The following is a 25,119-nucleotide window of genomic DNA, read 5'->3' as shown; positions in this document are numbered from 1 at the left end:
TCAAGCTAGTCTTGAACTCCTGACCTCAAGCAATGCTCCCACCTCAGCCTCCCAGAGTGCTAGGATTACCGATGTGAGCCACCACTCCTGACCTGTATCCTTTATTATACTATTTAATAATAAACGAGTAAACATAAATGTTTCTCTGAGTTCTGCAAGCTGCTCTAATTAACTGAACCCAAAGAAGAGACCCTGTGAACCTGGGTTTATAGCTAGTTAGAAGCACAGGATGCAAGCACAGCTTGTGATTAGCATCTGATGTGGGGGAAGGCTTGTGCGATGGAGCTTTCAACCTGTGGGATCCGATGTTATCTCTAAGTAGTGTCAGAACTGAATTGCATTAGAGGACAGGCAGCTGGAAAATCGTCAGTGTGGTGGGGAAACCTCCTCCATATTTTGGTAACCAGAGGAAAAGTGTGTTGAATTGAGTGAATGACAATAGTAAAATCACTTTGGTTTGGTTTTTCCTATATTCTTAAAGTACTTTATACTTTTAATATGTTTATGCCTTATTTCTTGATTCAAAATCTATAGACATAATTTTTAACTTTATAATGTTTGTAGCTATCCAGTCAACCCTTTAATTCTCCATCCGTGGCATGAATTCCTAACTTGTCGTCAATACCTTTTCCTTTTGTAAATATTAATATCATTTACATTCTGTTCTGTGAACATACTTCAGATATTTTATCAAATCTGAGATGCCATCAGTTGGCATGGTAAACCATTTATTTTATGAAGTACCAAGAAAGAAAATATATTATTGATTATAATTATAAGATGTCATTAACTGTAATATCACAAATGGTAAAAATGTAAAAACATGTTTTAGAAATGGTGAAACATTGTAATTAAATCTTTTTTTATCACCTTTATTCTTTTTTTCTTCTTCAAGACAGAGTCTTAAGCTGTTGCCCTGGGTAGAGTGCTGTTTCGTCACAGCTCACAGCAACCTCAAACTCTTGGGTTTAAGTGATTCTCTTGCCTCAGCCTCCCAAGTAGCTGGGACTACAGGTGCCCGCCACAACACCTGGCTATTTTTTTCTTTTTTTTGTAGTTGTCATTGTTGTTTTAGCTGGCCCAGGCAGGGTTTGAACCTGCCAAGCTCAGTGAATGTGGCTGGCACCCTACCTACTGAGCTACAGGCGCTGACAAATAAAAGACTAACTTCTTTATTCTGTAAGTTATAAATGAATAAACCATGCTTAAATACACAAGATTATATAATTATCTTTTGCTGCAAAGCTGACTAATAAATTACGATTATACTTTCTTTTTTTATTCATTGTTTTCTTCCCCCCCTGCCCCTCATTTTTTAAGAGACCATAGGTTACAGTAGTCTTGAATTTTTGGGCTCAGGTGATACTCCCACCATAATCTTCTGAGTAGCTGGGACTACAGGCACGTGCCACCACACTCAACTAATTTTCTAATTATTTTGTAGACATGGAGTCTTGCTATGCTGTCCTGGCTGGTCCCCAACTCCTGGCCTCCCGTGATCCTCCCATCTTAGCCTCCTATATTGGGATTACAGGCATAAGCTACTGCACCAAACCTCTAAATTCCCTTTCCTTTTGTTGTCCTGTCTTCACTGTGGTCTCAACTTTCTTCCCCGGTTTTCCATTCTGTACATCTGTTCTGTTAAGATTCTTTTTATTCCCCTTGAGACCTTACGCCTGGACTTCTTCCTGCTGGAACTTCTCTCTTCCTTGTTCTGTGGGTTGATATATACTTTCCCCCTTTTCTTGGCTTGTTTTGTTGGTTTGTTAAACATGTCCTCCTAAATTAACTTCCCAAAGTTTCTGAGACATTCCATTTCTGAAAATGTTTTTATTCTATCTTCCACTCTTATTTAGTATTTTAGTTGGATATAGAATTCCAATCTTAAATTCTGGAATGTTGAAAACAAGCCTCATTATCATTATTATTCCTCATTAATTTCAATGTCATTTCTTGTCTTCTAGTAAACAGGGATTTCTTCCTTCTGCCCTTGCACAAAAAAGATTCTCAAGGAATATCCTCATGTTCTGTGCATAATTCTATTTAGCTAGTTCTCAAATAGATGATGAATGCAAGGAAACATTAATTTCATATATAACGTTTCTGAAATGCTACAACATTTGAACATGTAAAACTCAAACAACAGACTTGAGGATGTGTTGTGTGCTCTAAGTCCGCAACCAGGGTTTCTCTCAATATTTCTCCCCAATCCAGCAGCTTCATGGGCCTGAGAATAAACCATATGAGTGGTTTTTCTATTATCCCTGGCGATTTACTGATGTTTATTGCTTCTTTCTCCTGTAACACTGAACTCTTGGTTCAGAGGTCTTAGTTCCCAAGGCAGGAATGCCTTTACTAAGGGACACCACAATGAATGCTTCAGTTAGGCTTGAAGTGGAGACTGCCACCTGGCCACCTGGGCTTCCTCTACTGGCTGGAGTGACTGAATGATCCTGATCGTCAAGAGGTTGCCACTGTACAATGGGAGTAAAGAGTATTTCTCAAAGTCGGAGGAAACACTGGTGCATTATTTTAGGAGGTCCCGTGACTAAAGCCAATAGAAAACACTATAATACAGGGAGGACTGGCGATGGCCCAGACCCTTCAGGAATGAAGGTTTGGGTCACTCCATCGTGCAAAGAACCATGCCCAGCTTAGGTCTCAGTGAAGGCCAAGGAGTGAGTAATAGAGAAAGGTAGTTATAAAGCTGTCTATGACCATGTGACTAGTAGCAGAAATAAAGACTGTAGTCTTTACGTGTATTTTCTTCTTATTTTGATACAGATACATTTGTGTATATATTAACTACTTTCCCCCCTTCTCCCTCTCATTTTTCTACCATCTAACATGTGTTACTAGTCATTAACCTCAGTTATTTGAGTTCTAGGATATCAAGGGGAGGATATTATTCAGGCGGAAGGGGTATGAACATGTCCAAAGTTGGATAAAGGAACTTCGTATCCTCTTTTGGAAATGAGACTATATTGATTTTGTTTGTATGAGGGATAGTTTTATCACGTTAGGTGAAAACATGATTTTACTATTGTCTTTTTTTGAAGTTAAATATAGTTAAGTGCAATATATATAGATGCCAAGTTGATAGGGCATGCAGTTTGGTGGCTTCGCACTGTGCCAACAGCTTATCTAAGATGGAGCTAAAATGCTCAGAATTCCCTTCCCTGTACGGTTCTGAGCTACGTGAATGTAGAAGCCATCAATGAAGGAGCAGTTGTGTTTTTCACCCTCTGAAGGTTGGTTCAGGGCTCTAAGTTGGTGGGAACAGTAGCTGGCACTGTTACTAATGTGCTAGCTCACTGTGTGCAAGTGGGGTGGCAATCAGGTCTGTGGCTCCTCCAGTTCCCAGAGCGTTTCTGCGTCCAGCTTTCCACTGAAGGTAACCCATGATGTTGAGGTTGGAGACGGTAAGACAGACATGGGTTCCACTTCTCCGTCAGGTTTTCCTTGTCCTCATCTACATTACGCTTTTGTCCTCTGGCTGAGTTACAGTGACTAGAGGTTTGGTACTATAACTAGGGGGTTCTAGTCCTTCCTGTAAGGCAGGTACAACATTATCAACTAATCGTTTGTAGTCCCTTGGATATTTGCCTGGCTCTAAAATGAACCTGAACTTACTGGTCTGCCTCTATGAAGTAAATGTTTGAGAAGAATTTTCTCAGTCTTGAGAAGTGTCCTTAGCGCATCAAGGTGCCCACCAGCGCCCCCTATCTGTAGACCCTCTGTGGCCCACTGTCCGTTGAAGTTAAGTAGAATCTCACTTCCCACCTGGCAACCCAGGAGTCAGCACCTGCATTTTTATGTGATTCTCACGCAGGTTAGAGTGTGAGAAGCTCAGCACTTAGCCCACACTGGACTCTGGTCCTCCTTTCTTCAGCAGACATGAGGGAGAGACCAGAATAGCGGAAACAGCCGCGTCAGGAGCAGTTGTGCACCCAAGGATCCACTGGGAACACTCCTCTCCCTGCCCAGGAAGTTCACCCTAAAGCTAGGCTGCCTGCAGGAGAGGACACAGGTCCCCTGCGAGCTGTTCAAGAGGGACAGGAACGAGAGGAAAGCAAGTTACAGGACTCCAAAGACCCGGTTTGTGTAGGTGCCACTTTCCCCCTGGTTAGCACGCAGCTTCGTCACGAGTCAGCTCTTTGCTGCCTTCTTTTCCGTTTGCATTTTGCCCCATCTTAAAATGTCACCCTAGAGCGTCGCCACGAATTAGAAAGTCTAGGTTGTCAAGGACTGAGTGTGCTTGTTTTCCAGCCGTTCCCTGCTTTTATGGCGTAGTCATGGTGAAACCTGAGTCATGTGAAGAGGTGGCAGTGCCAAGGAGCAGGGGCAAGGAGCTGCAGACGAGCCAGGCCCGCGACGAGTTTGGGGGTCAGTAACTGTGGAGCCCCGCAGGCCGTCGCCCTTCAGCCCGCGGGAGCCACCCCAACCGTCCTGCTCCCAGCTTCACGGTGTTCCGGACACCTGCAGCCCACGTGTCCAGAGACGCCAAGAGTAAAGCGCCTCCCAGCTGTTTCTCAGGGTTCCGGATAGCAACACCTAACTTTTGCACATCCCGGAATTCTTTTCTTCTTTTCCAAGTTAAGAAACCATAACATTTCCTTGGAGAGGAAAGCAGCATGCCTTAATTTTTGCTTTCAAGAAAACAAGTTTTTCTCTGTCCCCATTCAGGTACATGAAGCCACTGCCCAGGAAATATGACTGCTTGGCGCGCGTGTGTGCGCGCGTGTGTTTGCTGCTTCTCTCAAATTCTGACTCATAGTCTGGAGGACAATGATTGATTTTTTTCCGCTTCACATAGCTGCTGTGAATTTCTGCTCACAAGGATGGGCCTGTTTATTCACTCTGGGCATCGCTGGTGCAGCGCGAGTGTAAAGAGGCTGTGGGCTGGGGAAGTGGGCGCCGGTGTTCCCCGCGGTGGGCTGGGGAAGTGGGCGCCGGTGCTCCCCGCGGCCACTGGGGAGCGGCCAGGCTGGGGGACCGCGTTAGGAGGCTGCTGTCTACCCCTGGGATCTGCGATGTTTGCCAGAGCCCAGAAGCGCCATTGTGATGCGGGTGGGAGGGGTGGAGCCTCGAAGTCCTGTCTGGATTTAGATATCTCACTGGGCTTAGTCGCGCCCATTTCATTACTAAACTCCAGAGTCAGGGTAAAAAAAAAAACAACCGGGGAGGAGGTGGCAAGCCACACCCCGCGGTGCCCGCGAACTTCCCGGCCCAGGTCCGCGGCGCAGGCAGACGCCGCCGAGATGCAGGGCGCCCGGCTGCGGACCGCCGCCCAGCTCCTCTGCCTGTGCGCCGCCGCGCTGGCCGCGGCCCCGGGGTAGGGACGCGGGCGCTGGGGGGGGCAAGGGCGGAGGGGCCGCGGGCGCCCGGGGGGCTGCGGGGCGGCGGGCGGGTCCCAGCTCTGGCCTGCGGGGTGACCGCGCGGCGCTTCGCTGCGGCCCCGCCGCACAGTTACTTTCTGCACCCTTGAAGCTGATCAAGCTGTCCCAGGCCCTAACAACTTTCTAAAGAGAGTCACTTTATTTTTAGTTCACGTTGCCTCTGCCCTTTGCGTCTCAAGTTTTTGCTCCCCGAGGAGTGACTTCTTTTCTCAACGATGTGTATCTTTTCTGAACAGGATGTCTCCACTTTGACATTGACAAGTGTGGCTGAGGGACAGAAGTGTGGGTTCGAGGGCAGTTACTGTGGAAAGATAGCTAAGGAGAGCGCCCCAACAGCGGGAAGCTGCGGTCCTCAAGAGCTTTGCCCAGAGCCCTAACCCTCACTTCCCAGCAGGAGAGGTTCTGCTTCAGCGCCTTCTTAGTCTCTGCTACACTTGGAAATTTCCCCATTGCTATTTTATTTTCAGATGGGCTATTTCCATCAATGGTATTGGTTAGATGATTATTTTCTTCAGTGCATTACCAAGCACAAAAATTTGAATAAGAAACAGGCAAAATCATAGTTTTTTTTTTTTTTTCCCAACCAAGAAAATAGCGACGCTGGAATGAGGTTGTCTGTACAGGAGACGCTCAGAGTTATCTGCCAGTGGCTTCTCAGGCCCCAGTGCAAAGCCACTTACACCGCGGGTCCTGTGCAGTGCGTGGTTTATAAAATGGAATTAATAACACAGGCCTTCCTCTAAGGTGGGGCATGAATTACTGCATGACATAGATTGATGGGAATTATTGTTTCGGGACCGTTTCAATGCAATGGCTAAGTAGAGCGCTGGGTGACGTGCAGTTGGCACAGTAAGGAGGGAGCCTCTATCTCACTATCTATGAAATGTCAAGGTCGCAAAAGAAAGGAGCCAAGAGGATAAGGAACTTTGTTTTTCCCTTTTGGGGGACTCCTTAGGCCCCAGTTTCTGGTGACAGCCCCAGGGATCGTCAGGCCCGGAGCAAACATAACTATCGGGGTGGATCTTCTGGAACACAGCCCCCCGCAAGTCACCGTGAAGGCAGAGCTGTTCCAGGTGGCCTCCAACCTCAGTGTCTCTGTCCTGGAAGGAGAAGGAGTCTTTGAAAGAGGTAAGAGCAACAGCTTCGAGTCTTACCTTTCTGTGGGTAACTGGAATATGTTAATAAGGCCCTGTGTTAGGTGGCAGAACAGAGACCCCAACTTTGCAGCGGACTTTTAATTCTTACTCATGGAAAGTCCCAAGTGGTGTTCATGGGTGGTCTTCCCAATGGAGATTCAGAGATCCAGGTTCTTTCCATTTTGTGATTCCATCGTCATAAATGGGCAGTTCCCAAGACTGTAGGGGAAGAGCATGGAGTTACCCACGTGTGAGGTTTTTGTGGGCTGACCTAGGAATGGCTCGGGTCAGTATATTCAGTCGGAAAAGGAGGCTGGGAAATGTAGGCTGCCCTGCACCCCAGGAGAGGAGATGCCCGAAGTTAAAAGCTCCTCTCTCACACAGAACCACGTTTGTGGGGTGGAGAGCATTTAACAAAGTAGGCCCGTGGGAAAGCGAAGAAGAACCACACACTAGTTTAAAATCCAATTTTAGGGGATACTTCTTAATTTTTAAAGTAACAGGAAGAAAATAGTATGAAAGCAGGAGGCCTTTATAAAAAAACGAACATCTCTTGTTTCAAGTTTGGGTTCTTACCTGGACCAGGATTAAATTGGGCCAATGAATGTCTTCTTTTTCAATACTAAGGGAAAAATGATTTGGGAGGAAGGGGTAAATATTTAAATTTTAAAAATTAAAATCAACATTTATTGTTTATTGTATTTGTTTTTTTTCTATTTGGAAGAATGATATATACTCAGAACTTGATAAACCCAAATCACTCATAATCCTACCATCCAAATATAAACACGGTCAACCGGAAGCATGTTTGACTGTTTAGTCAGCAGCTAGAAATTAATGCATAAATTCCTATAATGTTATTTTTTTAAGAAAACTCACTTATGGGCACCTAATGAGGGTGGATGAGATTTCAGAACAGTTCATTCTGTAAATGTGTATTCTTTGCCAGCATAGAGAAATTAAAACCAGCATGAAATGAGATAAAAATAAAAGTTCATCTCTATTTGGGGGTTTTTCCTCACAGGACGTTGACTAGGTGGGTAAGTTTGGGGAGAATCGGGGAAGACCGTGTGTCCAGGGGCCAGGGGGGGCCTCCCTAGAGCAGTGGCAGGGAGGTGTGAGACTTTGTGTCTCTGGAGAGGAAGTGTAGGTTAGCCCTGAAGATCTGAGTTTGGATCCTGGCTCTACTACTTGACTGATCTTGGGCAGGTTCCGTAACTGCTCTGAGCCTCAGTTTCCTTATCTGTAAAATGGAGATGATGAAGCTGCCTTCCTGAGGCAGTTGTAAAGTTGAAGTCAGTGTGTACTGGCTGTTAGCACTCAATACACAACCGCTAATGTTATTAGCAGAATAATACTGCCCAAGATGTAGAAAGCATCATTTCCTTTCTATGTGAGTGTAGCCCTCAATTTTAGTTATTGAACTGTCACGTCTGAAAATAAAGGAATCGTGGTCTTATGACAGTAAAGGACATTTTGAAATACTAAATCACAGGACATAATACTTGAGGTAGTTCCCCATTCCTTTGTGTATAAGTTTGTGCGAAGGTGGCAGTTTTGCTGTCATGCAGAGTTCCAGTATAACCCGCACGGGGGATTTTGGTAAATATTTAGTCTCTGCTTGGACTTTGACTCTTATTCTAGAATTTCTCCTGTTCCTGTCTTTTCTGCAGTCTCCATTGTCAGTCTCTCTTTGCGCTCTTTTCTGTAGCAAATGGTCCCTGCTCTGGGACAAACGTTGCTGTGGCTTGGTTTTTAACTTTTTGCTTAGATTTTCCTTTTGGGGGGAGAGTCCTCCGTATGCCCCTTGGGAAAGCTCAAGTGCTTAGGAGTGGGTTGGACCATGCCTCCTGGGAGAAGAATGGATCTTTGAAGAAGAAAGAGGGAAAATGCTCTTTCATGGACTGTTTTTGACCCTGTTGACATAGAGTGTGGTGGAAAATGCCATTGCTAGGAGCAGTGTCCCCTTTCAAAGGAGAATGCTGCTTCCATATCAGAGACCGGGAGTTATTGTTCTTACAGCAGATGCTTCCTGTGATGTAGAGAATTTAAGTATCAAGATTTTTCTCCCTGTTGTCTCCACACACTTTGCTTTATCTGACTTCTGCAGTTGTAAAGATGTGGAGATAAAGGAGGATTTCTAACTCAGCAAGGGCTGGGTCTAACTCAGCAGGATCTGGATCTAACTCAGCGGGGTCTGGGTCTAACTCAGCAGGGGCTGCATCTAACTCAGCAGGGTCTGGGTCTAACTCAGCAGGATCTGGGAATAACTCAGCAGGGGCTGGGTCTAACTCAGCAGGGGCTGGGTGTAACTCAGCAGGGGCTGGGTCTAACTCAGCAGGGTCTGGGTCTAACTCAGCAGGGGCTGGGTCTAACTCAGCGGGATCTGGATCTAACTCAGCGGGGTCTGGGTGTAACTCAGCAGGGGCTGGGTGTAACTCAGTAGGGTCTGGGTCTAACTCAGCAGGGTCTGGGTCTAACTCAGCAGGGGCTAGGTCTAATTCAGCAGGGGCTGTGTCTAACTCAACGGGGTCTGGGTCTTCACGAGACTCATTTTCTTCCCTGTCATATAAACACAAACAAATAAATACATTTAAATATTATTGTTTCATCATTTTCTTAGGAGGGCCCTCCCAAAAGTTTGGCTTTAATAATGATTTACCTTCTGGCAAATCTGGGTAAGAAATGGGAGACTGTTTTTGAGTGGCTCGTTTCCAGAAATCCTGGACTTCTGGGTGGCACCTGTGGTTCAAAGGAGTAGGGCTGCCGGCCCCATATGCCGGAGGTGGCAGGTGGCAGGTGGCAGGTTCAAACCCAGCCCCAGCCAAAAACTGCAACAACAACAACAAAAAATCCTGGATTTCTTAGAGATCCCTGGAGTGGGGTAATCTTTTACTATAACCAGAAAGTATTTTAGGCTTAATTTGTGTCAGCAGTAGTTATAACTAAAGGGTTCAAATTACAGAATATACTTTAATAAGTATATTCTGAAATATACTTATTAAGAATATTTAATAAGGGACGCATGGCTTTCCTCAGTTCATTTGTCTGTTTGACAGCTCTGGGGGAATTGTATTTATATTTCTTCTCTTGGGGCCAGCAGTATTGGTTGCATTATAGTTATTTGTCTTTTAATACATCAATTCTGCATTTATTGGGGAATGATTATGTTATTTTTTGTGAACAATAGCCTATAGCTCTTTAGAAAAAGTATTTCTATTAAACTTAGAAGAATTCTGGGCTTGGTGCCTATAGCTCTGTGGTTAGGGTGCCAGCCGCATACACTGAGGCTGGCAGGTTCGAACCTGGCCCTGGCCAGCTAAACCACAGTGACAACTGCAACAACAAAAATAGCTGGGTGTTGTGGCAGGTGCCTGTAGTCCCAGCTACTTGGGAGGCTGAGACAGGAGAATCACTTAAACCCGAGAGGTCGAGGTTGCTGTGAGCTGTGATGCCACGGCCTTTTACCGAGGGCCATGTAGTGAGACTCTGTCTCAGACAAACAAACAAATAAACAAAAAAACCCATAAAGAATTCTGTAAAGGCATATTAATGCCTCCGTAGTTGTGAGATTCACCAGCATCACCATCAAGCCCATCATCTCCGTAGTGACTAGAACAAGGTTCATAATAGCATCCTCTTTTGTACGAACGAGTTAGTTATGTAAACATGATTGTGAAAACATAGTGGGAGTCCAGCAGGAAATAATTACCAGAGGGGGGAGATGGAGAAGCTGTTGGCACTTGAAATCGAGTCACACTAGAATGGTGGGTGGAGATTGAGTCTGTCCCTTTCTCTCTTCCTTTACTGGGTAAAAACTAGAAAAAAATGTTCACTATTATGGACACATAATAGTTGTGTATATGTATCCATATTGGGTTTTATCTCTTTCCTTACCATGAGGTTGCCCTGGAGTTCCATGACAAATCCAGAAAAAAAGAAAACAAGTTAAGGACATTTGAATCCACAGGTCATAAGTCAAACTATCTTCTGATCTGTTAAGGCATATGAATTATTTTTGATGTCTTTGAAACCACAATTTCTGTTTTATTTTCTCCTGTCTTGCTACAATTTGAAATTTTTATTTGTAAATTTTCAGTATTTTTCCTGGACAAGATTTACTGCAAATGTCAAGGAATAACACCCCGCACCCTCCATTAATGAAGTCATTTTCACTGGTGTCATATATACCTGATTTAAGAAAAAAACTTAAACTGAACAAGCCAACCAAAAAAATGTGAGGACTGTGCATGGGCATCTGTGCTGAGTGCCTGCTGGTCCCAAGGCCCCATTTACTTTTTTTTTTTTTTGCAGTTTTTGGCTGGGGTTGGGTTTGAACCCACCACCTCCAGTATATGGGGCGGGCACCCTGCTCCTTTGAGCCACAGGTGCCGCCCAGCCCCATTTACTTTCTTATGATGCCAAGCCCACTTCCATTTCCCTTTGGGGTGCTGGGCTGAGGCGTGCTCCATGCGTGTGCCTATATCGCTTACTAACTTGCTTTTTCTTTTTGCCCTAAAATCTTGGAGAGTTAATCGAGCGTCAACTTTATACATTTTTAAAATTCAAAATCTGTTTTGTCCTTTGTTATCTTTCTCGCTTCCACTGTGGGATATTTTATTTTCTCTTTTGGTTCAGTAAGAGTGGGAGATTTTAAAAATTTGAAATACTGGCTGAAAACCTTTTCAAAGAAAAAAAGTCACCCGTTCAATTAAGATGGCTTTGTTTCTGGTGGAGACGGAGCTCCTGAACGTACCCTTCATGCCTCCTAGATCAGAATCAGTTCCGTGGGCTGTGCGAAAGCACACTAATTAGTGTGGGGCGTGGGCTCATCTCCCAGGGCAGGTTTTTACAGGCAGCTTTGCCAACAGAACTCTGTCTGAACCTGTAGCTGTGTGAGAATTATTTTTAAAGGGTGTGGGCTCTTCATTCACATGTCTCTGCTATTGTGCATCATACGTGTTAATAGGTAGGTGGTGCCTGAGATAAAGGACCCTAGTGTGATCTGGATGCTTCTGGGCTCCAGAGTCAGGCTGCCTGGACGCAGGTGCCGGCCCTTCCAGCCGGTGGTTACATGGCTGTGGGCAGTCAGGATTTCATCAGCTGCAAACAGTGGTGCCTGCCTTTTACAATTATATGGTTATCGTGAGGATTAGGGGAGGTCACATATTTAAAGCACTTACACACATAAAAATTATTAAGGAACGTGGTAGCTATCGTTATTAGAAGAGAATAGCACAATGTACGCCAAAGCCAGTTATTAATCACTGTCCAAAGGCACCTTTGTACGAAGGCGTGGGAAGAGATTTAACATATTAAATATGGAGTCTCCTTGTAGTGCCGTGCACTTTATGAACAGTATTTAATTTCAACAACCCTATTGAAGCAGGCGCTCTTACCTTCATTTTGAAAGTGAAGAAATTAAATGTAAGAAGAGAACAGTTAATTTTCCTGGGTTAGCCCTGTTAGTAAATGGTGAAGGCTGATTGAAGTTATTTCTGTCTGAGGCCCAGAGACCTGAAGGTTTTCTATTGCCTGGAAGAGAGTGAAATATTTTTTTGTTGGCTTCATTTTGGGATGTTGATGAAATATCGTATAGTCATCTTCCTCTAGTCTAAAATAATTTTCACATTTGCTTGCAGCAGCTTAGATCTGGACCTAATGAAATCTAATCCGGATCTAAATAATTGTAAAATGAAATGCCAGCTCACCTCTTGATTTCCTTTGAGTTTCATAGAGTTTTGGAGCTGGAGGGACCTCAAAGATAAGCCAATTCAGTGACCTAATTTCTGGCTGAGGAGACTGAGGTGAGGTGTGGCATTTGTGAATTTGTTCAAGGTCAAACAGTTTATTGGTGGCTCAGCTGGAGGCAGATCTCAGCTTCCCGAATTTGCAGACCAGTGCTGTTTCCTAACAAGTGGGGAACGGCGTGGAAGACCTAAGATACACTTGCAAATGTTGATCCTTCTGATACAGAAGGAAATAACGCTCACTAAAGAGATTAAAAATGCATCCTTGCACATTTGTGCAACTTCATTTCAGGTCAAGGTGGAGTTGGTCTTTATGTAATGGTTTCACATAAGGGGTGGGAGTGGGGCTAGGAGCATCATAGATCTTTTAAAATTAAAAAGATCTTGTGTTTCTCAAAGTGCAAGTTGTGCTTTTTAAAAATGCCGATTCCTGGCTCCCTGGCAAGATGGGTAAGGTTCAGAAATCTAAACTTTGTGTTCCGCCATCACCGCAGGTGATTGTTAGCTGTATTAAAGTGAGAGCAACTAACCGCCCTGTAGTATCCCACAAATTGCACTCATCCAAGTCTGGGAAGCCTGGGAGCCAGTGGCATGCCCTTGCAAGCCTGTGCTGATTCTGCAGCTGAGGGAAGGCCCCTCCCAGACTTCCCTGCTTGTCTTTAAGCGGCCCTTAACCTTGCACATTGGTGGTGATTTTCGGCAGTGGAGAAACATGTCTTGGGGGTTGACTGGGAACCAGTGATTCGGGGAGCTAAAGGGAACACGCTGACTCTGGTCTCCAACTTACCCTGTGCTGCTCCTCTTCTAAGGCTGAATGAGTCACCGTCCGAGTGACTCACTGCAGGGTTGTGGTGGAAATAGAAATCAGATCCTGTAAGAATTTGGGCTGGGTTACTGTTGATTCTTTAGGTTGTGAAGAGGGCTTTCAATGCTGAAACTGAGGACATTTTCCCCCATCGACTTATTATTTATTGATCACTTGCCCTATGTGAACTGTGAAGGAGTGGGGTGTGGGGAATAAGAGACAGGGAGGCATGAGGGGTGATTCAGAGGCTCCGGAAGGATAACTATAATATTAAAAGTGGGAAGCTGGAGCAGTTTTTTTTTTTATTTGTATAAAACATTCAATGTGGTTTATGAATAGTGCCTCTTCTGTGCGACCCTGTGCCTGTACTGTTACCTTGTCTTTGTACCATACAGATGTCCATTCATAAATGTCCCACCTCTGCTGACGTGTTTGGCACTTGGAGGGAACAGTTATTTCCCATATGGGAGAAGGGAAGGGTGTGCCTCAGGCAAGCTGCTGGCTGGGAGGGGCAGTCAGGAGCAGGAGACGGGTGAGTGCAGGGCATGTGTTTTCTGAAAAGATGTTTCATCCTGCTTTGGATGTGCGTTTGGGGAGACATCCAGGTGGAGATGTCCAGCAGAGAGTTTTAGAAGTGCAGTTGGGGAGAGAGTTTAAGGCATTGTTTTTTTTTAATAAAGGCAGACAATATTTGGAATCCTGAGAATACGTGAGATGCACAACAGAGACAGAGGATAGAAAAAGACAGAGGAGAGCAGCTCGGGAGGAGGAAGCTAAGTTAGGGACAGGGCCAGACAGTGAGCAATCAGAGAGGGGCAGATTGAAGGCTGGGAGAGGTCTCATAAGCCACGGGAAGAAAACGTTTTAAGAAGGAGGGTTTCAGTACTATCAAGTAGCTCAGAGGCCCGGAGGAGAGGACAGAAGAATAAACCTTAAGTGAATGGTTTTAAGGTCAATGTTAGGAGCAAAAGCAAGTTTTAAGGAATAAATGTATGGTGAAAAGATCTGTCACATAATTAGAAAGTGATTCCACTCTTTCCAGAAGTTGGGCAGTTGAAAGCAGAGATGTAAATGGGATCTTAAAGGGAGCAAAGTGGTCAATGCAAATAGGCGGGGTGGATAAGTCCTGGGCCACAAGTGGTAGGTTCAGGGTTTAGGGGCACAGGGGGTGGATTATCCTCAAAATTCACTTTTCCCTTTGATAAAAGAAAGACACAGAAGAGAATAAGTAAGGAAAGAAATATTTTAAGGTATGAGATTGGGATGAAGAATAAACTTGAAATACTCACAGTTCTAAGAAAACTTTGCCTACTTCTGAGCTGCAGTCTGGCCAGCACTTTATAGGAAGTGGAGGAGGGGTTACAAGTAGAAGTGGTGGCATGTCAGAAAGAGAGACACAGGTGGGGAGGAGTTCCTGGTGGTGCCCTAAACTGGGCTGGATCCGGAGAGCTGGGAAGGGAGAGGCTGCACCTGGTATTGGTATCTAGGGAGAAAGTGCAGGGGTGAGAGGAGGAGAGAGTGCAAGGGTGAGAGGGGGAGAGAGCTGTTGATGAGGCCGATAAGCCTCTGCTGAAGCTGGAGAGGTCACTTTGTTACTGCCCTGGCTGTCAGTGCGTGCAGTGGATTGTAAATTGCCATCTCTTGGTCTGGGCTAAGACGATAGATAGTCCTATCAAAGGTGCAATGAGAGAACTGGGAGGGGAAGATGGTGGTGGATCCTGGTCTCGCTTTATCTCGTCTACTCTCCACTTCAGTCAGGAAAATTCTATGCATTTGTCAGCTTTCTTTCCTTACAAGGCTCAGGGCCACATGGGTGGAAGAAGATTTGGTCCAGCAAGTAGCAGGATGTATATCTGTGGGCCGTTAGTTCTGAAGAAATGATTTATAATTAAAATCTGAAAAGCGGTAAAGAGCTTGGAAATAAAGAGGGAAGGAAAGTTTTAATTTTTATTTATTTAAGGCAGATTCTCACTATGTTACCCTCAGTAGAGTGCCTTGGCATCACAGCTCACAGCAACCTCAAACTCTGGGCTTAAGCGATTCTTCTGCCTCAGTCTTCCAAGTAGTTGGTACTACAGGCGCCTGACACAGCACCCAGCTATTTTTTGTTGTAGTTGTCATTGTTGTTAAGCTGGCCTGGGCTGAGTTTGAACCCGCTAGCTCCGGTGTATGTGGCAGGTACCGTAACCACTGTGCTATGGTGGCTGAGCCTGAAGGAAAGTTTTTAAACAGAACCCTTTTGGCAGGGCTGTGTCAAGAATTTACAGTTATGAAACTGTAGTTGGCAAAAATGATTTATTTCTACAAACTTACATTTCGCTGTAGCAGCTGTTAAATTTCCTCAAGAATATAGCCAAGACAGAACACTTTATTATTGTATTTCAGACATTTGTTAGGGACCCAGCTGTATATGACACAATGCTGGGTAGTGTGTATTTTTTGGTGACACACGTTTTTTGGTGTTCCCATGCTTGTCCCAGAGAAGCAAAGTAGGTTTCATTTCACAGCCAAGTGGAGTTGATGGCAGAGGCTGTGGGAGTGCTGTGTCGACGACGGTTTCAAGTCAAGTGTGGGTTTACTGGATTAGAGTGCTGGGGAGTGAGCTGTGTCTGCTCTGGGGACAGGGGGCGGGAGTGTGGTATGAATGTTGCAAATGACTCCAGAGACATCATGGAGAGAAATGGTGGCCTACATGGCTGCTTAGGGGCTCAAGGTGGTAACAGCAAGGATCAGAGAGAAATAATGACAGAGTGAGTTGCTGAATAGTGGCCTGGCAGTGCGGGGAGCTAGGGAGGAAGGGCAGGGAGGGAATGTGAGGTCATGTGTACGTTACATTTTTGGAAAGAGTAGCTAGGTCTGTCCTGTACTGTTAGGGATGTACAGGAGGTCAGAATGGAGCTCTGGAGCCACACTGAGATTGAACCCTGGCACCACCTCATCACAGACTCTACCTCATGCATTGTTTTAAGTATAAGGTGGGATAATGCTTTAGAGCTGGGGCATCCAGTATGATAGCCACCAGCCAAACGTGGGTCTTGAGCACTTGAAATGTGGGTCTGACAAGTTGAGATGGGCTGTGAGTATAAAATACATGGTGGATTTGGGATATTTAGTACTGAGACGTGCAAAAAATAATTTTTTTATACTGATTGCACATTCAATGATAACAATTTGGATATGTTGGGTTACATAAAGTATGTTATTAAAATTAATTTCGCCTGTTTCTTTTTTCCTTTTTTGAGTGCACTGCTTTAGAGCTTTTACCACAGTGTCTGGCCCATGGTAATCAATGCTCAGGGGATGTTCCCAACCTTTCCCAGTGTCAGATGTTAGTACGGATACCTCCCTTCGGAACATAAGCCTGTGGCATGAGGCCAGGTCTCTCTGCTGATGGCTGATTTTGACTCAAGGGGCCTTTATCCTTCCTCCTTATCCCTTGAGGTAGGAGGAAGTCTTCCTAAAAATAGCCATAGGGGTCAGCAAACTCTCTGTTAAGGGCTATAAGGTAAGTGTTGTAGGTTTTGCCAACTCTCTGGTTTTTATTACAGCTACCAACTCTGCCTTAGTAGCCTGAAAATGGCCACAGGCCATGTATAAACAAGTGAACACGCAGGTCACAATCAGCAAGACATAAAAGCAACCCCAGTGCCCATCAACCCGGGAATGGATTAACAGATTGTGGTGTATGTACACTGTGGAATAGTATTCAGCCATAGAAAGATGGAGACTTAACATCTTTTATATTGACCTGGATGGAGTTGAAACACATTCTTCTTAGTAAAGTATCACAAGAATGGAAAAATGACATCAGATGTACTCAATACTAATTAGACATCAATATATAAATAACTACGTGCCCACATGAAAGATAAAACACAAGTATATTTTAGTGAAGGGGAGAGGAGGAGGAGAGAGAAGGGAGGGTTGATTAGTAAACTGTCAGCTAAGATATACAGTGTAAAGGAATCAGCACACCCTCGGGTGAAGGGCTCATCTACAACTTCAACTTTACTTTGGAAACAAAAACTGTCTAATCTAAACATTCGTACCTTCATATTCATCTGAAATTAAAACAAACAAAAAACCAAATGGATATGTTTATAGTTGTGTACCAGCAGAACGTTATTTGTGGATGCTGAAATTTGGAGTTCATGTAATTTCACTTGCCGTGAAATATTCTTTTTTGGCCTCAGCTATTTAAAAATGCAGACCCATTCTTAGTTCATGAAGCGTACAGGCGTGGGCCAGATTCGGCCTGCAGGCTGTGGATCACCCACCCTGCCATTATAAAGGCCCCGTAGTTTAGCAACCGAGAACCTTGCCTGCCTCTTGGCTTTTCATTTGCGTTTAACCTTACGGTTTATACTGGGCCCTTTCATGTGTTTCACTTTTAGTGGGTTTTTGTCTTTCACTTAATGGTCTAAATGGAACAAAATGTTGTTTAGGAAACTCACATTTAGGGAGATATTTGTAAACAAAGGGAAATAGGAGAGAAGAAAAGAGTATGTGAGGGGCCAGGGGAGATGTTTTTGCTTTGCTTGAAATTTGTGTTTTCTATGCAGGTTGTGAATTTACTGAATAGTGGCTTAGCCTTTAAAGTGACATTAAACTGTGAAGCAGAGGCATTGTACTTTAAGGCTTTATTTTCCACAGATTTGTGGAAAACCCCATGTCTCACTTGGTCCATCCGCAGATCAAAGAAAATGCTGACTCGTGAGAGAAGACTTGATGTATCAGTAAACAGGTCTAAGAAGGTGCTTATGAACTGAAGTTTGTTACTGCATGTGGCTGGGTAGCAAAGGGCTGCCAGAGATAATGGAGCTGCAAATACTGAGTCGGGCGTATAGATAGAGTGGAGACGCTATGTGTTTTCCTAGTGAGTATTTCTGGATCCAGCTGGATTTCCAATTATACACTACTACCTCCCTTCAGCGATTCTCCAGAGCTGTTGGGTGAGGACGGATGTCAGAAGAGGCAGCGTGTTGTATTACAGAGTGTGTTTAAAAAGCTAAGGAAAGGTTAGTTTCTGTGTATGCTTATTACACAATTTAAAAATAACTTGGACTCTATTTGTAAATCAAACGGCCAGTTCTCAGGCTGTGCCAAGGGTGAGCCTTCACACAAGGTTCCTTTTGAGTTGCTCAGGCAGCCCAGTGGAGAAGCAGAAAGCATCTGAGCGGGTTTGGGGACTGACTTTCTCTGTTACGCACAGAAATGACGGGCTTTTTACAAAGGTGTTTACCATAAGGCCGAGAAAAACTGTATGTAACAGAGGGTGTCTTCAGTCAGTGATGGAAAGGCCTGCCGTGCTGGGTCTCAAGAGGCTGAAAGGGAAAAAAATGTCCACAACAATTTGCAAATGCTAGCTATTGAATTCTCAACCTAGCAACAGTGGAGAAAGAGGTCATTATTTCTAGCTCATCTGCACTGCCCCCAACACCCCCCCCCATGTTGTGTCCTGGTGGTGTAAATTATTGCTAGGGGGTAGGACTTTCAGATAAGTTCCATGCTAGGACATAATAAGTGCCTAGGAGATTCCAAACTGTATTTGTAAATGTGAAGGGAAGACAAGTCAGAAAAAATGTTTCATGCTTAAAGATGACCTTTTAATAAGGACACAACTCCAGTAAGTAGGCCTTACATCGGATCTCTCTACAGATCCCTTAAATCACTCCCTGCATCCAGAAAGGAGTGGAGGTGGGTGGGCACCTTTGTCCCTCTCTCTAGCTTTTGGGTGGAGTTTCTATTTGGGGCTCACCACCTTTCCTGGGTCTGTGAACACATGTGGTCACTGGGCTGGACAGTGGAATCCAGATAGGCTGTCAAGCCCCCTTTCCCAACTTCTCTCTAGTGAGAAAAATCTCTCAAAGGTTTGACTTAGCTAAGATCTGCATTAAAAAAAGTTTTACTATGAAATGAGATTTTCCCCCAGTTCAAACCTGGTTAGCTTTTTTGAATGGCCAGAATGCCTGCCCTTCAGTTAATCAGCATGGGAGATTTGTTTGGGTTGTAGACTCCCTGCTGTTTTGGACTTTCTCTTTGCTGGTGTCACTTGGCTAAAAATAAATTACCGCCCTTCTTCACTCCTTCTTAGACTTTGTAAATCTGTCCCTGGCTGGAGGTGGTCTACAAGTCACATCACGGTAGAAAGGAAGCACATTGCTTCCTCTAGTCACCGGGCAGGCAAAATAGTGCCCCCCTGGGGATTTACCCTCAAGTGGTGGAACGAACGCAAGTAACTGTGAGTGATGGAGGATGCTGGTTTGTTGGGGCAAGGCTCCCTGCAGGTGAACTTTTTTCTATTTTATTCTAGTATGGGACATTGGGTAGATGCTCTGCTTACCACCCAGGTCTCCCTGCAGGGCTTAAGGACCTATTCCCACAGCTGTTGGAGTGTTGCAGTGACTGTCCTTAGAGCCAGCCTCCTTTGGCGATTGTGTTTGCTAGGGAGTCACCTTGCACAAGGTCAAGCTCCTCCTGTGGGCAGCTCACATCTTATGGCTGATTGACTGACTGACTGACATGAGGGCTGAAGGTCCAGCCCCCTCGCCTCGGTTCAGAACAACTCTCCAGGGTCAAGGCTGCTTCTGAGCTCCCCCTGTGGACACCTCTTTGGAGCCTTCCCCACCCCCCCCAGTCCTGTTTCCCCCTTCCTTTCTATAGGTGAGGATCCCCTGGGCCCTCCCTAGGAAACCAGCATTGTAACCACCACCTCAGAGTTGGCTATTGTCTAACTCCAAAAAGAGATGTTTCGGATTTTGGAATTCACTTCAAACATGTCAAAACTGTGTAGTGTGGAGAATTGACACGAGAGTTGGGAAATATTCTAGTTTTTCTGTCCTTTTCAGAAGTTCTAGTATAGCCCAGGTATTTTCAAGTTCTCTCCGCGATTGTAGTGCTTAGCGCGTGACACGAAGGTCGGGAGAAAGGTTAGGGAAGAAGGGTCCACGGACCCTGGTGACGGGTCAGCACAGAGTGGGGGAGGAAGTGGTGGTGGCAACATGCACAGGAGGCCATCTAGGCTGCGGCACTTTTCCAGTGATCAAAGGCGAGTGTGATGAGAGAATAAGGGCGCCACTGCCTTGTGTCCGGGTCGGTGCTGAGTGGAGGTTCAGAGCTCACACCTGGGAGCCGGCTGCGTGGTTGGGAAGTTGGCTTCACCACCTCTTGTCTGTGTGACCCTGGGCCAGTCACTTCACGTTTCTGTGACTTGGGGTTCTCATTTGTAAAATAAGGATAATAACACCTAATAGGATTGTTGTGAGGTTAAACCAGTTAACATAGGTTATGATTTTAGAATACTCTATAATGGCCAGCCTTAGTGGCTCACACCTGTAATCCCAGCCCTCTGGGAGGCCCAGGCGGGTGGATTGCTTGAACTCAGGAGTTCGAGACCAGCCTGAACAAGCGCCAGACCCCCATCTCTAAAAATAGCCGGGTGTTGTGGTGGGCACCTGTAGTCCCAGCTACTCAGGAGGCCAAGGCAAGAGGATCACTTGAGCCCAAGAGTCTGAGGTTGCTGTGAGCTATGATGCCACAGCACTCCACCTAGGGTGATAATGTGAGACTCTGTCTCAAAAAAAATAGAATATAAGTGTTATTTATTATTATTTTATGCAAAAGTTTAAAAATTATATTCCATCAGCTCTCTTGGTAGTTTTGTTCTTTGTAAGCAAACATTTAAGTCATCCATGCTCTAGACCAGTACTGTTCAATAGAATAGAATTTGACTACACACCTGTAAGGGGTTGAAAATTTTCTAGTAGCCACATTTAAAAGGTAAAGAGAAACAGGTAAAATTAATTTTAATATTTTATTTGACTCAATAATTCACAGATATTAGTTTAACACATAACCACTATCAAAATTATTGAAGAGATATTCTGCCTTCTTTTTTCCTGGTTAAGTCTTAGAGATATGGTGGGGATTTTACTCTTGCTGTGTATTTTAATGGCTTGCTGGCCACGTGTGTCTGGGGGTTTCTACAGAGGACTTTGCTGGTTAGATGCTTGCTGGCTTTGTAAGTGTTCCAGGTATCTATTGTATGAAATTAGCTATTCCCAAATTTAGTAGATTAAATTGATGGTTTGTTATTCTCTCACGATTCTCATCCATCTTGTACACACCAGCTTGGTAATTATTGCTTGAGTCAATTATTACTGTTATAGTTGTGAAATTACCAAGCTCCACGATCCCTTCTACATTTGTCAGTTGGGATTCTGTGGTAAAGAAGAACTTTTACTACTCCTCATTTAAGTTGTTTAATTATATAGCAGCATAAACTCGGAGAATCTTGTTTTAGTCAGTAGGTTATGCACCACTATTCATTTGAATGTTCAAGTTGTCTGACTATGATATTTTTAATTGAGAAAACATTGTCTTTGCACGTGCTGAGGTGCCTGTAAGAGCAGTGCAAATTTTGTTATGTAGATGATATCCCCAATTCCGTTTTTTCTCCCTACATTTTGAAATATTTGCATGCTTCAGCTCAGGTATTTCACAGGCCCCATCTCTTTGCTTGCGGACTCCATGCCTTTCTTTGGCAAATTTGTTTATAGGACAGTTTGTTGTGCAAATTGTCTCTATGTATGTTTCGGTGGAAAGTTTCACCAAGTTTAGTTGCTGCCAGATATTAGAGCTTTTCAGTTTCATTGCAATTCAGTGTGGATGTCTTTCCAATTAACAGTGAGCCTAAGGAGCAGAAGGTTCTTCCTGCCAGTTAAGATATTCTTGAAGCACAACTGGGTATATATCGAAAGGATGTCAGATCAGGATGTTGAAGAGACATCTGTACGCCCATGTTTATTGATGCATTATTCACAATAGTCAGGATGTGGAATCAACCCATGTATTCATCAATGGATGAATGGATTAAAAAAATAGGGGATATACACACAATGGGATACTATGCAGGCTTAAAAAAGGAGATCCGTGTGTTGCAATAATGTGCATGAACCTCTAAGGCAGTGGTTCTCAACCTTCCTAATGCTGTGACCCTTTAATACAGTTCCTCGTGTTGTGGTGACCCCCAACCATAAAATTATTTTCATTGCTACTTCATAACTGTAATTTTGCTACTGTTATGAATCATATTGTAAATATCTGATATGCAAGATGGTCTTAGGCGACCCCTGTGAAAGGGTCATTTGACCCCCAAAGGGGTTGTGACCCACAGGTTATATATTAAGAGACATAAGCTAGGTATAGACAGATAATACTGTAGGATCACATTTGTACGTGGAATATAAAAAAAAAAAAATGAACCCACAGAAACAGAGTGAAATTGTGGTTACCAGAGGCTGGAGGAGACTGGGGAGATGTTGGTCAAAGGACATAAAGTTTCAGGTAGGAGGAATAATTTCAAGAGGTCTATTGTACATAATGGTCACTGCTGTTAATAACGTATTGTAGACTTGAAAATTACTAGCTGGGCGTGGTTGCTCATGCCTGTCATCCTAGCACTTTGGGAGGCTAAGGGAAGAGGATCACTTGAGGTCAGGAGTTTGGGATCAGCCTGTGCAAGAGAGAGACCCATTTATACAAAAAAATAGAAAGATTAGCCAGGTACAGTGGCACATGACTGTAGTCCCAGCTACTCTGGAAGCTGAGGGAGGAGGATCGCTTGAGCCCAGGAGTTTGAGGTTGCTGTGAGCTAAAACACCACTGGCCTCTAGCCTGGGCAACACAGAGAAACCCTATCTCAAAAACAAAAACAGAAAAAAGTTGTTAAGAGTAGATTTTAAGTGTTCTCCTTGCAAATAAATGCTAAGTATGTGAGGTAATTAATTTGGCTCAATAGCTTGATTTAGCCGTTCCCCAAAGTATACATATGTTATTAACAAAACATCATGTGGTGTGCTATAAATATATACAATTTTTACTTGCCACCTAAAAAAAGAATAAAACATTTCAAAGTTAAATCGTGTGCCAATTAAACTCATTTCCTAATAACATTTTTCTGCCCCCCCAAATAATCGGGACAAATGCTGAATCAGGATGTTGGGATGACAGTGTCACCTGGGACAGTCCCGGCAAGGGCTTACCTCGTCCCCACCTCTTGGTGTGGCTCAGCCTCGTCTCTGCTGCCCTTCTCACCTTGCCCATGGCCCCCCAGCTCTTTGCCGCGGGGGCCTCATAGATGGACCCGTCCTGCTTTCCCTTTGCTGCCCCTCTTCTTCCTCTCCTGGCCAGTTCCTCCTTGCCCCACAACCCGGACACTGGGATCATTTTCTCCAGCCGCTTCCCTCGGTCCCTCCCATGTGCTCTCGTCCACCTGTGGGTATCACAGCCCTTCATCCCTTGCGTTACATGTATCTATCCCATTGTTCTTCACCTTTTCAAAACACTATTCGTCTAATGTCTTACTGTGTAAGAGTCCTGCTTTTTGTTTCCTATACGGACAGTTGTTGAATAAACTGACCTGAGCTAGGTGAGAACTGATGGTGATGAGTTGCTTACTTGTTCCTAAAAACATACAGTAGAACCTCCAGAGCTGACCACCTCCCTACACCGGCCACCTCCTTAAGTTGACCTAAGTTTTATAGACCAGACGTGCACCATGTGCATTATTAGTACAGTTGGCCCAGTTCCTTAAGTTAACTGCCTCTGTCTGTTGACCAGTTTGCTACAGTCCATTGGGTGGTCACTGTGCAGAGCCCCTCTGAGGCTGTGCTCTTTCTTGTGGATTTGCACATGCCTGGGAGTATACCAGATTATTTATAAGGGTGCAGGTAGAACATGTACTTACTTTTATTTCTATTATTTTTTTGAGAATAACTAAAAAGTTGAGATTTTGAATATTTAATCTTTTGGCTGAGAAAGTGCATATATATATATATATATAGTGTTATAAGTTTAATTTGACATTAATAATGTGCACTAAATGTTTTTATTGATGCAGTGCTCCATCATAAAAATTTGAAGACCACTCTGTAGGGACATGCTGATGTCCCCATGGATGGCTCTTCAAGCTCTCTGACATGGTGATGGCATCCATCACATGTCTCCTATATGCCCGGCACTGTCCCATCTGTGAATACTTTATAGGCAGTAACATATTTTATTCCCTACAACCGCCTTAAGAGATTGGTATGATTATTAGCATCTTGAATTTATGGATGAAAGAAGTGAACTGGAGAATCAGGGAACTTGTTTAAACACAGGGCCAGTCCGTGGCAAATTCACGGTAGAACCTATGTGGTCTGACTCTAGAGGCCACTTGCTTGGCCCTGCTCTGGACTGTGCCGTGCCATGTGACAGACCCACGTTGCTTTCAGCAGGAGAGGGACCTGGTCTGTCCCTTGCTCACTGGGACACACCAAATCGATAGTTTTTAAATGAGTGAAGGAACTGTGGGCCTACATGTATCATTACTTTTAATGGGAACTTTGATAAGTGCTCTTTTACTGTTAACTTGAAACCATTTTTCTCCATGAAGTAAATGGATCTGATGAGAAATTGGCATGAGTTAAATTAGCAGCCCTGTGTTTAGAAAATGAAAAAGGTCTGCCCCACCCTCATACTCATGAGTCAGTTATGAGTCCCAGCTGATTCCCGACATGACTAATGCTTTCCTTGTCTTCCTTTATCATGAGGGCATGAGCACACGAGACACAGCAGAGTTCACCCTCTGATGCCCTTTTCAGCCTGAATTTTAATACTTTGGCACAAAGGTATATAGTGATTTCTCAAGTGTTCTAGGCATTAATGAAATTACTGTGGTTTGGCCAAATAAACTTTTGATTCCATCTACGCCTAAGAGAACATTAGGAGAGTTTTGTAGGTTTTGTATTGTGGCATCATATTCGGATTATGCCAACTCTGTTTTCTTGTTTTCCTTTTAGGCTCTTTCAAGACACTTATTCTTCCATCGGTAAGTATCCATTCAGAACATTTGCAGATGAAATACAGTGCATCAGTGAACTAAATTCACATTTTATTGGTTTTATATCAGTTCATGTTTCTTGTTAGTTTGGCTTGAGCTTAGCTCTGCCTTCAGATTATTAATAATATTACTAAGGGAGATTGGC

At 44.2% G+C, this 25,119-nt stretch overlaps 1 protein-coding gene across 1 annotated transcript in view; it reads left to right on the top strand.

Annotated features, from left to right (window-relative positions):
- The first annotated feature begins 4,295 nt into the window (after window positions 1–4,295).
- CD109 (CD109 molecule) overlaps window positions 4,296–25,119 on the top strand; it is a 116,297-nt gene continuing 95,473 nt past the window's right edge. The window contains exons 1-3 of the mRNA XM_023517277.1: window positions 4,296–4,386; window positions 6,321–6,527; window positions 24,934–24,962. Coding sequence (XP_023373045.1) covers window positions 4,296–4,386; window positions 6,321–6,527; window positions 24,934–24,962 — 327 coding nt within the window. The remainder of the gene's footprint in view (window positions 4,387–6,320; window positions 6,528–24,933; window positions 24,963–25,119) is intronic.

Source organism: Otolemur garnettii, unplaced genomic scaffold (assembly GCF_000181295.1).
Source record: "Otolemur garnettii isolate 467f Iridium unplaced genomic scaffold, OtoGar3 scaffold00107, whole genome shotgun sequence".
Classification (NCBI taxonomy): Eukaryota; Metazoa; Chordata; class Mammalia; order Primates; family Galagidae; genus Otolemur; species Otolemur garnettii.
The sequence above is the reverse complement of the archived record's forward strand: the minus strand, read 5'-3'. Positions and strand labels throughout refer to the sequence as shown.